This window comes from Notamacropus eugenii, chromosome 7 (genome assembly GCF_028372415.1).
Source record: "Notamacropus eugenii isolate mMacEug1 chromosome 7, mMacEug1.pri_v2, whole genome shotgun sequence".
NCBI lineage: Eukaryota > Metazoa > Chordata > Mammalia > Diprotodontia > Macropodidae > Notamacropus > Notamacropus eugenii.
In genome coordinates, this window is record NC_092878.1 from 78149872 (window position 1) to 78166129 (window position 16258).

Here is a 16258-nt window from a genome sequence, read left to right on the forward strand (position 1 = left end):
CTGCTTGGGAGGAACAAAAACTTCATGAAAGATGCAGCATTTGAATTTGGCCTTGAAAGGATGGTTTCATCCACTCTGTTCCAGCAGGCCGAATTGTGGGGGCAGTGCTTTCCAGAGATGGGGAGCAGAGTACAGAGAAGGGGAAAAGAGTAAGCATTTATTCAGCCCCTACTGTATATTAGATAGTGTGGTAAGTGTTGTACAAATACGATATTCTTGTCCTCACCTTACAGTTGAGGAGATGAGTTAAGTGACTTGCCCAGGGTCACACAGCTAATATCTGAGGTCAGATTTGAACTCCAGGAAGATGAGTCTTCCTGACTCCCAGCCTGGCACTCTATCCACTGTACTACCTAGTTGCTTCTGTTAGCCAAAAATTTGATAGTAGACATAGGCTAGAGTTCACTTTAAAGTAATATGAAGGAGAGTAGAGAGATATAGTGGGTAGATGTTTGAGATTTTTGACTGAAGGAATGACATGATCAGAGCTGTTCAATAAGATTATTCCATTTCACATACTCTGTGGTCCATTGACACTGACCTCCTGTTTTTTGTGTATTTTCACTGACTGTCCTGTCCCCTGCCAGCAATTCTCTTCCCTCCTTTGCCTCTGCTTCCTGGTTTCCTTCATCTCTCAGCTAATGTCCCACTTTGTTTAAGAAGCCTTTCTCAGCCCTCTTCAATTTAAGTGCCTTCCCTCTGAGACTATCCTTCTTATTTATTGTCTGTCTTCTTTGTAGGTAGTTGTTAATGTGTTGTCTCTGCCATCAAACTCCTTGAGAGCAGGGACTCTCATTTGCTTTTTTCATTTGTTTGTTGGTCTGTATCTACAGCACTTAGCATAATGCCTGGCACAACTGACTCCTGGTAATTCCTGGTCAGCTCACTGACTGACTATAGGATGTACTGGAGGGATTGAGACTGAAGAAAGAGAATGCATCTGCCCTTTAGGCAAGATTTCTTGGGAGTTAGAGGGGAATGAAGAGAAGTTGAAAGATGGAGCTACAAATTTAAAATTATTATGATAACCCACTTTTATAGAGTACTTAGAAGTTTACAAATCTGCTTACATCTCTTATCTCAGTTGAGAGTTGAAGAAACCGAGAATAGAAGGGGTGAAGTGATTTGTGCAGGGTCATGCAGCTAGAATCATGGCCAGTGTAATCAGGATTCTAATCCAGCTCACCTGGCTTCCAATCTAGTACTCTTCATTACATCACAGAACTGAAGACAGGAGAGGGATCGGAGATAAAGGGGAGTCTGAGGTGATTACTGAGTTTTTGACTTCCAGAATGGTGGTGGTGTTCATAGCAATAAGAAAGCTTAAGGACAGGAGAAACTAGAGCATATTTGTAGGTGACAGGATGGGGTAGAGAGGAGACTGAAGATGCAAGAGAGGTAGGATATTATTTAAGGCCTTGGAGGAGGGAGAGATTGGGAATGAAGTGCACCAATGGATGGACTGACCTGAGCAAAGGGAGAAGGCCACTTTTTTCACCTGATATACTCTCAATTTTTTTCCTTTCTTGTTTAGATTTATCCCACGGTGGAGAATGTCCGGAACAGTTTGGAAGGATATCCTGGTAAATCAGTAGTGCTTTATTGGTGGTTATTATGAACACATATTATTAATTTTATAAACTAATTTACAAGAGTGACTTCTAATTTGGAATAATATTAGGGTGTTCAGTGAAGTCAGGGGATAGTGGAGGGAGAAGGAAGAGCTTTATGGGAGTGTGGCTCTTTTGTGTGTGTCTTTCATCTTCATTAGAGAGGTTTTAGAACGGTGAAGAGCTATCATGGCATAGTATATAAGAAAGACAACCTTGGAACCAAGAAGATTTGGATGTTAGCCCCACATATGACTTGAGCTTACACATAGTGTCTGTGTGAGCCTTGGCAAGTCCCTTAACCTTTAATTGCTTTAGGCAAATTTCAAAGTCTTTAAGATGTAGCGAATGTGCTGATCTGCATTCAAGAAGGGAATTTTCTCACCTGGAATTTACCTTTAAGAATGAAATCACAAGTCTAGTTCCTATGCCAGTAGCAATTTGATTCCTCATCCATTTACATTTTTGTTTCCTAAAGTCAGGACTTCAGTGATTTCTAAATAAAAGAACAAAAGGTGCTTTTCTGCTCTGACTCAGGACCTATTTCTTAGTTTTACCCATTCTGTACACACAAAAAAGAAATAAGGGCGTTCAGGAGGAGGTTGAAGGATTACTTTTAAAATTATTTTGAAAATCAAGCCTTTGCTTTTTGTCTTTTCCCTCTCCCTAATTTAGAACCTGAATATAGATAGAGAAATTAAAAATGTATTGTGGGTGCTTCCTACTAATGCAGAATAGTAGTAAAACCTTATTTTATTGACAGTGATATAGACTAGGCCTTGTGATTTCACTGGTCTAGGGAATTTCTGGTTGAGGAGATTCTTTTTTCCCTGCAATCTTCAGTCTCTGAAACAAGTAATCTGGTTAAATGACTTTGCCTGGGTTCACACAGCCCGTATGATTCAGAGGTGGGAACCCAGGTCTTGCCAACTTTCTATATATACTATCCCTTCCTGCCTCTCAATTTTTATTAACATTTTTTGTTTTTACTTCATATTAATTTCCAAGTATATCCTTCCCAAATCCATCTATCATGTGTAACTTAATTTTAAAAAAAAGGCAAATTCGCAGAGTACTACCTATCATCTATTAAATTACATTCACTAAAAATTCACATTTAATGAAGAATACTGTATTTTGGATAAAGCTGTTTTTAAAATTAGCACAGAAGCTATGAATGTGTTTATTTTTGTGTAACAGATTATACTCTCCTTAAAAATTTTGTTAAGAATTTTCTAGCCATAGCAAGCTAATTTCAAACCCTTTCTTCTCTTTTATATAGATAACTTAATTAACTTTAAGCTAAAACCATATCTGTATTTGGAGGCGATAGCACTGAGTGGTGGAAAAAGCCTTGGGTTTAGAATTAGGAGACCTGGCTTCCTGTCTATATCACTTCTAGGTATTAAGTTTAGGCATGTTGCTTTATCTCTTATAATTATGCAAATTACCCCAGCTAGAAGTTTCTTTAAACAGATGGTTTTTGGTGGGGAGTCCAAAATCTTACTTCCAGGTAATAATACTTGATATTTCTTTAAATGTTTACAAAATTCATATACTCACAAACTCACATATGCAATACATACGTAATGCACATGCAACTGATTGATCCTCATGATAATTCCTGAATTGTGTATGTAGTATATGTGTGTATTGGCATGTATGTAAATTCTGAAAACATTTAAAGAACAACCTAAATGTAAGGTATTACTTTTTTTCCAGAGTTAGGATTTTGAACTTCTTGTAAAAAAAAAAAAAATACTGACAAATAAAACTTTACTGGATTCATTTGTATGATTATTACTTCCCCTCTGTGTTTAAGAACTTTGTTGTTTGGGTCATATTCTGTATGGAATAATGAATGGGTTTTTCTTTCCTCTTCTGCACTTTATAAGCTATACAGTAATATAATTTTAGATCTGGAAAGGCACTTGAAGACCATCTAGTCTAGCCCCACTATCAAGATAAGAAAACTGAGCTTCATCAAGAAGTAACTTACCTAGGATAACCAGCTAGTTGGTAGTAAAACAAGATATAGAACTTTGACTTCTGAATCTACAATTCAGAACTTGTCTGGGAGGCCCTTTGTACTAGTCTACACACACCATTGTTTAACTCAAGATCCTAAGACTTAAAATTAGAAATTACCTTGGAGATTTCATTTTATGGATGAGGCCCAGAGAAGTTAAAAAGTTTACCCAAGGCCAAGTTGGTAGCTCCAGAGTTACATAGTCTAGCTTCAAACCCGGATGCTGCAAATCTAGTTTCAGTATAGTGTTCACTATGTTCTGATGCTTGTCAATATTTTTAAATCTTTTGATACCTGTAGCTGGATTGTGTTGCTTAATCTTCTTTTCCAGGAAAAGAAACCTTTTCCATATAGCCAGTTGTAGGGTTTGGACAATTATTTTTTCAAAAAAAGATTTTATAAGATTAAAGTAATGAAGATAGTATTTTTTTTTTTATTTACGAATTGGTGGTTTATTGAATTTTTTTTAAGGACTCTTCTAGCTGCACTGCTACTTTTTTAAAAAGATCTCAAAATGCATTTTTTAACTTATTTTGTATTCTCCTTGTCTTAAAAGCTGGTGGCTCCCTTCCATACAGCTTACAAACTGCAGAAAAACAACTTTGGCTTCACTCCTATTTTCAGTAAGTACTAGTTTTATGACATTTCTTCTTGTTTAAGATGATGACAAGAAGTGACATTTAGAAAGTACTCTGAAGTTTGCAAATTGCTTTAAGAACGTTATCTGGATTGAGCCTCACTACAACCTTGTAAGAAAAGTACTTTTGGTTTAATTGCCCCTATTTTAGAGATAAATGGAGTGAGGCTTAGGAAAATGGTGGCTTGCCTCATGCCCCCACCACTAGTAAGTGCCAGAGATCCAGCATTCTCTTTTATACCACTTTTCAAAAGTAGACTATACAGGCTGCAGTTGTATGGATTTTTTTTCTTTTCTCTATGTTTGACTACTAAAATAATGAAATAAAAAAATGTAAAAAATTTTTGCTGAAGAAAATCAATTAAGGCATCATTTCCACTGTAAAGGAGAAGGTATTTATTACAAATGTTGAGGGTTACTTTAAAAAACACTTGAGATTGAAAATCAGCCATATTAAATGTCCTGGAATGTGGTATAAGGAAAACAGCATTTAATCCCTATCTCCTAGCTAGAATATACCTTGCCCATTAGCTCCTAGTTTTGACTTGTGGAAGAGTTCATCAAGTTCCCTCCTACAGCACTCATTTCCAAACCAGTGGGATTGGGCTGTTAGTGTTCTGTCACATCATGTTATATATTCCTTTGTGTAAAGGAAGATGTGGTCCTCTTAGCAAGTCTTTCTTGATAGAAAGCAAAGATTTAGATAGTTGTTGTGCAAAGGAATAATTAAAGGAAAATGCCACATGAGTTTGGAACCATCAAACACGAGAGATTCAATCAGTAAACACTGATTAAGTACCTATTATGTGCCAGGCACTATGCTAGGTGCTGGGTATACCAAAAATGGCAGAAGATAATCCCTGCTCTCAGGGAGCCAAGGATCTTATGGGGGAGATAACATACAAACAAATATATACACACAAGCTATAGAAGGAATAAATAGGAAATAATAGAGGGAAGGCTCTAGAATTAAGAGGGATTGGGAGAGATTTTATGTAGAAAGTGAAGCATTACTTGGGGCAGTGGCTCTGTCCCATGACATCCCATGGATGTGGATAATCCTTGCACTACTATTACTGCCTTCTCATCCTTGGCAGATCTTGTTCACATCCTTTCATGAAGCACTCATCCAATATATTAATAGCTTTCCATTAAGTTTTTTCATAGCTCATGGATACTGGCGTTATCACTCAGGCTATGTTGCATTTCATTCTTGCTACTTGACTGTCCTACCTTCTTGTAGTCATATGTACGTACACACACACACACACACACGCGCGCGCGCGTATATATTCATGCCATGACATCACAGTAGTTTGTCAAGATTTGTTAAATTTATATCAGTTTCAAGCTGGATGAAACCTTAGAGATGATCTAGTCCAGCACCACCATATTTGCAGAGGAGGACACTGAGGCCCAGTAGGGATAAAGATTTGCCCAAAGGAACACAGTGGCACTACAGAGAATAGAACCCAGAATAGCACTCCTACTCTGTTACCTCTTTGGCAACCAAACTTTCACAGGAGGGAATTCAAAATTGGACCGCCTCCAAGTGAATGAATCTTTTCTTAAGTCAGTGGTGCTGTCATCAGATTCCCTTCTATTTCAGGCGTAAGTTAGTTGGTAATTCTGATTATTTCTTCCATGACATCTTGTACCTCTAGCCATTCAGACTTAGGAGTTAGACTGAGAGTGGATCCCTGGATTTGAAATGATCTATGCAGTATATCTTGTGTAACTATATTTCTCTAGTATTTAGATTTTATTTCTTCTATTTGTGCTGTTTACTTGTTGCCCAGTATGAGTCTTATCAGTCGATTTACAGTGTCATGTGTTTCTGACATTGAGTCTAAAGCCAATTTGGCATTGGTTAATGAAAAACTAATGTGTATCTTTCCTTTCACTAGCAAGTGGTCCGCAGAAACCTCAGGTCGTACCAGTGCCATGCCTCACATTAAGACCTATATGAGACTCTCTCCAGACTTTGCAAAGATGGCTTGGTTTCTCATCACAAGGTAAATAGTGTTCATATTCCCTATGAAAGGAATGCTTATTTTCAAATATGTAGGTAAGTGGGTCAGAGAACCATTGGGAGACCAGTAGGGACTGATCCAGAGTGCAGTGGACAGAACTAAGAAAATGGTACATACAATAAACTTAAAGAGTATCAATGAAAAGGACGATAAAATAAAGCTTTGTGATTTCAATGATCCTCTCTTGGTCCCTAAGAAGAGATAAGGGAATGTATTTTCATACTTTTCTTGTAGCTGCAGCACAGTGTTTTGGTCTATCTGGGTCACATTGTTCTTGCTTATTTGATTCATTTCTTTGTTACAAAGGAAGAGTCCTTGGAGGTGGGATGGAAGCGAGGGTGGTAGGATACAGGGTAAAGGCCATCTAAAACAACTGACATAAAAACAAAAGACATCAATGTAACTATTTTAAAAATTAAGACTCCTTTTAAAATGCCTTACCACTGGTATTTATCCTAAGATGAGGAAGAAAGCAAAACTTTTTCCAAGTCAAGGCATATAGAGAGAAAATTCTCCTTTAAATTGGTCAAGCTAGATTGTGTGATAAATTTCCTACACTATTTTCTTTCTTAAAAAGATAAATTTTTGTTGATGCATTTTTTTGTCACAGTCATTTAAAAAGTTTTGTTTGTTTGTTTTTTTCAATTATTGCACGTGTATTTTCCTTTCCTCTGGCCTCTCCCCACCTCCCAGCTGTAAAGGGAAAATAAAAAATCTAGTAACAAACATTCAAAGTCAAGGAAAGTACATTTCCACAGTAGCCACATTTTGTTCTGTATCCTAGGATCATCTCCTATTTGTTAGAAGATGGGTAACAGTCTTCTTTATCATTTCCTGTGGAATCACGGCTGGCCACTGCATTGATCTAAGTCCTTTAGTTTTTCAGAATTATTTTACACCATAGACTTTTCCACATTCATGATATCACCTTTTCTTAATTCATTTTCCCCCTCCTTGAACTATTTTGTTGAAAGAAAGAAATAAAGAAAATTTGATAAACCTAACTCTTATAACAAACCTGTGTGATGTGACATTTCACACCCTCTTTTCCCCTTGTTGTAGAGGATAGAAGATACTCTCCATTCTAACAGTAGAGCTAGTTTTGAATGAGGGACTCTGAGTTATGAGCTCTGGATATTTAAGTAGCTTAAATCTCAAATGCTGAAAACTTTAAAAATAGACATGGTTTTGGGATCTTGGGAAAGTCAAGGTTATGGATGGAAGTACCTTTGATGGATCTGGACGTAGCTGAGCCCAGATTGATCTGCATTCTGTGACAAATGTAGAAAAAGCATTGAACTGACCAATGAGGACTGAGTTCCAGTCCTGGTTTCAACATTTTCTACCTTTTTTTTTAACTTTGGGTTCATTATTTTTGATTGTTTTCCTTTTATTTTTTAAAAGTTTCTTTTATTTTTAGTTTGTGGAATAAACAAACATTTCAGTGGCATGGTGTAATAAAAAGATGATTGCACATGAAGCAGCAAAACTATTTTGTACAACTTGCTATTCCTTTTAAATGTATGATAAAAGTTTTCATGTATAACTAGTGTTATACACAAATAGGTGTGTATATATATATATATATATATATGTAAAATTCTAATCTGCATACTTGTATTTATCAGTTCTTTGTCTAGATGCAAATGGCATTTTTCTTCAAAAGTTAATTTAGGTATTTGTAGTGGTCAGAATGACTTATTTGCACAAAGCCATTCTTAGAACGATATTGCAGTTACTGTGTACAGGGTTCTCTTGGTTCTGCTTATTTCATTCTCCGTTATTTCGTGCAAGTCTTTCCATGGTTTTCTAAAATCATAAGCTCATTATTTCTTAAAACACATCATGATTATATATCAGAGCTTGTTTAGCCATTTCCTAATTGATGGGCATCCCAACAATTTCCAGTTCTTTGCCATCACAAAGAGAGCTGCTATAAACATTTTAGAACACATGGGTTTCCTGCAGGGACAGGAAGGAGGGACCTCCAAGCTATCTTCCAGCTTTAAAGTCCCATGATCCTAGTGTTGCTTTGCTGTGACATCTTTCTATTAATGTAAGTTGTTTGTGTAGGTGTGTAAGAATGAACTAGTTGACTGAAATTGCCCCTTTCAGTGGTGTAGTAACCAAAATATATTGCCTTCCAAGGTGGAATGATGACTTGCTCCTTTCTATCCATACCTGATAGAAACCCTGTGAGCTCCTGAGCTCCCCCAAGGAAGAGTGACATGGAAAATAAAAATTCACCCAAGTCAGTTCAGTCAGTCCTTGGTGAGTTCTAACTATCCATGCTTGCCATGTGAGTTGAGAACTTCATCTGCCAGCAGTCTGCCTACACCCTTCTGTATGCTATCCTTGGTCCTTTGTGTTGAAGGTCCAATAGAAGATATTCTTTGAGTTGGGTGTTTGTTAAGAAGATGGTGATGGCTTTGTGCTGAAGCATTGGCAGTCTCTCACCCAGCTACACATTGTGACTAGCTTTACTCTACCCTGAAGACACATTATTCATTATAGTCCTGGTCTACCTATAAACACCATGCTGCTTAGCTCAAATCAGTCACAGAATCTCAGGCCTCAGTGATCTTACATAGCCATCCTGCCTGTTCCCTAGACTCCTAAAAGTTCCATGTGCCTTTTGACAAGCCTCTTGACCTCTCTTGGCCTCATTTTTTTTCATCTGTAGAATTCAATAACCTTTGAATTATTATAACAATAGACTTACCTAATATAATATATAACATCATTTCACATTATATTGTTTATATTTTATTAAATTGTATATTAAGTTATGATGAATACGTTCATTAATATAACTAATAATTGATATAACTTGATCATTACTTGTATATATACACGTATATATGTGTATACACATGTAAGACCTTTTTTCCAAAAGCTTGGCCATCAGAACATAAGCTCTGACAGGTGCTAGCAAGTTGGAAAGGCTTCCAGATCAGATCTAAAGTTCACCTATATCTGTCATTCTAGGACCATCTTAATTAAACCTAAATAGATTCCTGACTGGAGAGAGAACTCTTCTTAGTTACATCTTATAAAAGCTCTTTGCTAAGGTAGAGGAAGGTTTATGAACTGTACTAGTGGAGAGAGAAGCTACATGGGTCCTTAGAGGATAGAAAAGATATTGTTAAGTGCTGAGGTTATAGAGATGAGAAAAAAAAAATTGTCCCTTTCCTCAAAAACTTACAATTTATTGAGGAAGATACAGATGTATACAGGTAAGCATGTAAGTATGATTTAAGGTTAATATGAATAGTTAAGTAATTAGTTTTATAAGCTAATTATACAGTATGATAATTAAGGCAAATGCAGAAAACATGCTGCTATGTCACAGATTTCTTTCAACTCTTTTTCTTCCTCCCCCAATGTAGAGTATTGAGAATAGGACTGGATTTGGAGTCAGGATTGTGGTGGTGTTGTCCAATCATTTTGGTCGTGTCTAACTCTGATTCCATCTGGGGTTTTCTTGGCAGAGATACTGGAGGGGTTTGCCATTTCCTTTTCCAGCTCATTTTACAGATAAGGAAACTGAGGCAAATGGTTCAGTGATTTGCCCAGGGTCATACAGCTAGTGAGTGTCTGTGGTCAGATTTGAACTCATGAAGATAAGTTTTCCTAATTCCAAGTCCAGTGCCAGATACCTGGGCTCAAATCCTAGCTCTTCCATTTACTCTCTTTGTAACTATAAACAAGTCTTGAACTCTCTGGATTTGAGTTTCCCCAACTTTGCAATGACAGGGTTGGACTAGAGAATCTTCAAAAAACCTTTTAGCTTAGAATCGTTTGATATTCTGTATATTTTGTTGCATTATGTAGGGTTACTTGTATATATTTGTGAATTAATGTTATTGAACTGTTGCTTTCAAGAAAGTAATTATTGTCTCAAATTTGTACTGTATATATCTTGCTTGTACAAAGCTGTTTGCGTCTCCTGTCCTCCATTAGCTTATGAGCTCCTTGTGAACAGGTAGGGTTTTGCATTTCTGTGTGCCCCCTCACTTAGCAAGTAACTGGTACATGGTAGGTGCTTAACATGTTGAATGTTGTTGACATCCCCGCTCCCAACTTTAACTCACATTTCTTAAGCCTTTTTTTAAAAGACATCTGGTTATTCCAGTTTTTCTGTATTTCATAATCTTTGTTAGAGAGTGGGCTTTAGAACGCAGCCTCTCTGATTCTTTCCTATGGGTCCATCCATTTGATGAAAATTTATTAGGCATTTATTATACTTACTAAGTGTTTATTAACTACAGTTTAGTGTGTTAGGCGTGGTATGGTGTGTAAATGTAAATAAGATTGAGTCCTTCCAAAGAAGCTTTCACACTACTAGGAATTCTAGTCATGTTTTCATATAAATACATTATAAATTATAAATAGTGAACTTGGTGAATAAAGTGCTTAGAAAGCAAGTGATTACCTCCTTTGGAAAGAAGGTGGGGATCAGGGAGGGCATGAGGAAAGAGGTGGCATTTGACAATACAGCCTGAAAAAACAATAGTACTGTAGAATTGGAAGGGACTTTAGAGGTCCTCTATTCCAACCCTACTATTTTACAGATGAAAAAAACTGGGACATCCTAAAGTTAAATGACTTATCTAAGATCACCCAGCATTTAAACCCATGTCATATTGATTCCAAACTCAGTATCTTCTCCACTATGCCATACTCTAGATTTAGAAGTCATGCTGTCAGTAGACAGAGATGTGTCTGGAGGAAGAGGGCATTCCAAATATAGGAACTGTCAGCAAAGGTACAGAGGAAGAAGAATGTTGAATGTTCTCAAGGAATACATTCCATTTTATCTGAAATGTAGAGTAAATGAGGGAGAACATTGTGAGGTAAGCTAGACAGGTAGATTGAAGCCAGATTTGGATGTGTGTTGAATGCCAACTTAAGGATTTATGCCAGGCGACCAATAAAACAAGTGTACCTTGCTTTCTGCAGTAACTCTCTTCCCTGAAACATGCATCTCACTTAACTTGTAAGTAAAGCAGTATTTTCATGAGACTGGATACCTTTTTAAATCCCATTTAGAAACAAATCATCTTACCCTAATTTATCTGTTTGTAAACAAATGGCACATGTGTGCATATGGTTCAGAGGAAAGAGAATGCTGAATGTATTCAAGGATTACATTTGAGTTTATTTGGAATTTAGAGTAAGTGGGGAGAACATTGTAGGTAGACTGGAGCCAGATTTGAATGTATGTTGAATGCCAACTTAAACTTTCATGCCAGGGAACCAAGAAAACATGTGTATCTTGTTCTCCACTGTAAATGTCTTCTCTGAAATACCACAGATACATGTGCATGTGTATATGTATATACATCTGATTTTACAAACATAATTATACATACACACACATATATGTATGTATATAAAAATATATATTTCATACCTCAAAGCAAGTATAACCCTTTTCTAGATGTACGAAATGCTTTAAACATGACGAAACACTATACTAACTATGTATAGAAATGTAATTTGTATAGTGAGTGAATGTGTGTGTATAGATAGATAGTTTGTATAGTGTTTGGTTATGCTTAGAGTATGTCATACCTCAAGGCAAGGATTATACTGAAACTGCTATTTGGAAGAAAATGTAATGGGGAAATACTAGTACTTAAGAGTCAATGCCTAAAACTATGCCCAATGGGCTATAAAACCGTATATATCCTTTGACCCAGAAATACCACTACTTTGTCTATATTCCAAAGAGATCAAAGGAAAAAGATCTATATGTACAAAAATATTTATGGCAGTTTTTTTCATTTTGATTTTTTTTATTAATTAATTTTATTTATTTTCAGTGTTCTACAATTACTACCATGTAACTTAGATTATTATTTCTTTCCCTCCCTTCCCGAGATGGCATACGATTTTGTATAGGTTCTACATGTACATGTACAACACAGTCATGCTGTGTTGAAGAATTAAAATGAGCGGGAGAAATCATCTAACAAACCAACACACAATACACACACACACACACACACACACACACACACACACACACACACACAAATGATCTGCTACATTCTGTGATTGAATTCCATAGTTCTTTCTCTGGATGTGGAAGGCATTTTGCCTTAGAAGATATAGCAGTTTTTTGTGATGGCAAAAAACTGGAAATTGAGAGAATCCCCATCAATTGGGAAATGGTTGAACAAGATTGTGACAGAATACTGTTCATTGTTCTGTAAGAAATGATGAGCAGACTTAGATGAAATGATGCAAAGTGAAATGAGCAGAGCCAAGAGAACATGGTATACATTAATAGCAGTATTGTACAGTGATCAGCTAGGAATAGCCTAGCTGTTCTGAGCAATAACACTGATCCAAAACAGTTCTGAAGAACTTATGATGAAAAATGCTTATCTACTCCAAGAGACAGAAACTGATGGAGTCTAATGCAGATTGAAGCATACTTTAAAAAATAAAAAGTATTATTTTGGGGTTTTTGTGCTGTTTTCTTTTGTTCCATGGCTAATATGGAAATGTTTTGCATGACTACACATGCATAATCTGTATCAAACTGCTTGCCTTCTCAAGGAGTGGGGAGGGGAAGAGGAGGGCAAGAATTGGGAACTCAAAATTTTAAAAAACGAATGTTAAAATTTTTGTTTACATGTAATTGAAGAAAAATTAAAAATGAAATATATGAAAAAAATCAATACCTAAATCAGTTAGGTTTTCCTTACCTTTAATTAATAGAAATTACTAGAAACTGAGATAATCAGAAATTACATAATTGAGTCTCTTATGTGGAGATTTCACAGAAAAAATAAGAGGTTTCTGTTCCCTTGAAAAGTAAATTAGAGCAGAGCTATCACTAGGCCATTAATTTCTCACTCCTAGTCTAAACGCAGACTATCAGACAATTCTGTGTGACTCAGTAATGTCATAGTTGGTATCAATAACTACTAATTAAAATATAATAGTCTGAACATTATGAATTTCAGTAGAGAGCCATGTCCCTAACTTAACAAGAGATAGTTTCTCTAGAGGTAGTTTTAAAAGACTTTAAAAAAAATAATATATGGAAACTGGTGGCTAGTTCATCTTTATTCCAGTTTAGGATAGAATAATCACCTTGAGTTACAGCAGGAAGGATTTGGGTTAGACAGAAGGGAGAGTTTCCTAAGAGCACATCTGTCTTGTTACTACCCCCAGAGTCTCATTTCCAAGAGACCATTCTCTCCCTCCCAGACAAAGTTAATCTTCTCAGCTTTGCCTCACTAGCTTGGAGATGAGCTATCTTCATCCATAAGTGAGTGGATAAAAATCCACTCAACTCTGTAATTAATCAGTTCTATAATTAATCAGTTCTAGACATGTTTCACATTCCTTTCAGTATCTACTAGAAAACGAGGGCCTGCCAAGTGGAGGCATCTTGTCATCTGACTTGCTTTCTTTGAGTGGGAATACCCCTCCCTGCCCCTGTTATGCATCTCTTGCTTAGGGAACTAATGAAGTGACCGCTACAATTATTCCTGGAAAAGATGTGATGGTTGACTGCTTCATGGTTCCAGTCAGTCCTTGTGATTCTTCAGGTCAAAGCTCTCTTTCCTGATCCCAACATTCTTTTTTATGTATTGTATCTTCGTATTAGAATATATATTACTTGAGGTCAGGATCTTTTTCCCCTTCTGTATTTTGTACCTATAGTTTCTGGTACATATAGTGACATCAATAAATATTTGTAATATAGAATAACAAATGCTTTCTTACTCACAGTATTGTTGATCTTTTAAAAAAACTTTTGAAAGGTTGTGATCTTATGATTAGTACAGTAAAATATTTCTACTTAATATTAGTTTAGAAGGTACTACAGAAAGCTGGAGGGGCCATAATATGTTGGATTGGGGTCTTGAGAATAAAACATGTTTGTAACATCCCTATGGAACAGTGATGTCAAACTCAGCTAGAAATGGGGACCATTGCGTTCTACATCAGAAAGGTGTAGGCCACATGTTTGACACTTCCACTGTGGTGGATAGGATAAGCAATGAGAGATGAGTGAAAGGATGGTTAAACAGTATTGATCGGCAGAACCTCAAGTTGGGAAAGCCAAATGGGACTGTGTCAGTTGTCACAAAATTTAAAGATCACCGAATTATCAGCCCTCACCTGTCTCCTAAATTCCTGTCTTACATTTCCAGCTGCCTGTTGACCATCTCTAATCAGATATCTGGTAGACATTTTAAATTGAACATGTCCAAAATGAATCTCATTCTCTGTGCCCCTAAATTTTTTTCTCATTTCTTTATTACTATTGAGGGAAATGACATCTCTTTCCCCCAGGTGTGCAAAACATAGTACTATCCTTGATTCTTCACTCCCTCTTATTCTTTTCAATATCAAATTATTGTTTAAGTTCTATCTTTCTACTTTAGCAACATCTCTTGTGTATGCCCCCTTCTCTCCTCTGACCCTGACACCATCCAGGTACTGGCCCTCATAACCTCACAACTAGGCTATTGGAGTAGTCTGCTGTTTGGTCTCCTTGTCTTACATCCTGCCAGACACTGCTCCATCCTTCCCTCAGCTGACAAGTTGATCTTCCTTAAACACAGGTCTGACCATGTCACCTCCTTTATTTGATAAACCCCAGTGACTACCAATGACCTCCAGGATCACATCTAAACTCCTTTGTTTGGTTTTTTCAAGCCCATCCTGATCTGGCCTCTTCTGCCTCTCCAGTCTTCTTATACCTTACTAACCTTCTGTTTCCTTTTCTTTCCTGGCCTGTCCTGTCTTTTCCTTTCCCAAACCTTAAACCTACAGCACTCTAAAGCTGGGGCACCAATGGGCCCCTGCTTAAGGGCTCATATGGACCCTCCTGGCTTTATAGTGATTATCAATAGTAACTGTTGCTGTTTCCCTCCCAGCCTTTCTTTCCCTTAAAGGGTCCACACCCTGACTACTTCTTAAACAGGCCTATTCAATGAATGGGCATTGCCTCACTCTAAGCGAGTTCCTGCAAAGAACTTGGCCTAAAGGGCCCAAGGTCTCCCAGTGTATACTGGATCATCTCCTGTCATCCTGATGAATATCTGGTCACTGGATTCAGGTGACTCTGGAGGAGAAGTGAGACAGGTGACCTTGCACAGCCCTCCCTCACTCAAAACAAAGTCATGTGCAAGTCATGTCATCGTTTTTCTGATGGCGGTCTTCTTTGGCAGGGAAGGATGAACACAAACTTCTGTATATTGTCTGATCCGATAACACCAGCCTTCTTGATAGTCCTTGTACAAGACAATTCCTCTCAGAACTCTGGGCATTTTCAGTAACTGTTCCCCATGCACGCACAGACACACACACACACACACACACACACACACACACACACACACTTGCATGTGGTCTCCCTCATTAGGCTGTAAGCTCTTTGAGAACAGGGACTACTTTTTGCCTTTTAAAAAGAAATTTTATTCCCACCACTTAGCATAGTGCCTGGCACTTAGTAGGTGATTCATAAATACTTGTTGGCTGGCCTACGTATAGTCCACCAGATCATTTATAGAGGGTGATGAGATACGCTAAGACTACTATTACTTCAGGCTTCAGGTATTTACATTTTTGTCAGTAACAATCAGCAGCCAAAGAAAGAGAAGATAGTAGAGTTTACCCAGAATTGGGGATGAAGAAGACAGTTATAGTAGCAGAAGGATTAAAGCACAAGGAATATGGGGAGAATAATGTAATTATTGTTGAAATGGTTGTCCATGGAGGTAAGAAGGCACTGGGAAGCCAGAAGTAGACTTAGGGACTTTAGGAGTCATGGGACTGGTATTCATAATCACAGTGGAAATTTATTTCTCATTAAGCTGCAATCACTCTCTTCATCTCAAAACAGCTCTACTTGAGTGTAAAAGCATTGGAGGAATGTGAGGGGGATTTGTCTGGTTCTGGATGTGGCCTGGTTGGT

General features: G+C 37.2%; 1 protein-coding gene across 17 annotated transcripts in view; it reads left to right on the plus strand.

Moving 5' to 3' along the window:
• TDP1 (tyrosyl-DNA phosphodiesterase 1) overlaps positions 1 to 16258 on the plus strand; it is a 181345-nt gene that overhangs the window by 63717 nt on the left and 101370 nt on the right. For all 17 annotated transcript variants that reach the window (XR_011970128.1, XR_011970127.1, XM_072622825.1 and 14 more), the window contains 3 exons: positions 1535 to 1583; positions 4196 to 4262; positions 6184 to 6291. Coding sequence is in view for 15 of the 17 variants with exons in the window: in XM_072622825.1 (XP_072478926.1) it covers positions 1535 to 1583; positions 4196 to 4262; positions 6184 to 6291 (224 nt within the window). In the remaining 2 variants the exon portion in view is untranslated. The remainder of the gene's footprint in view (positions 1 to 1534; positions 1584 to 4195; positions 4263 to 6183; positions 6292 to 16258) is intronic.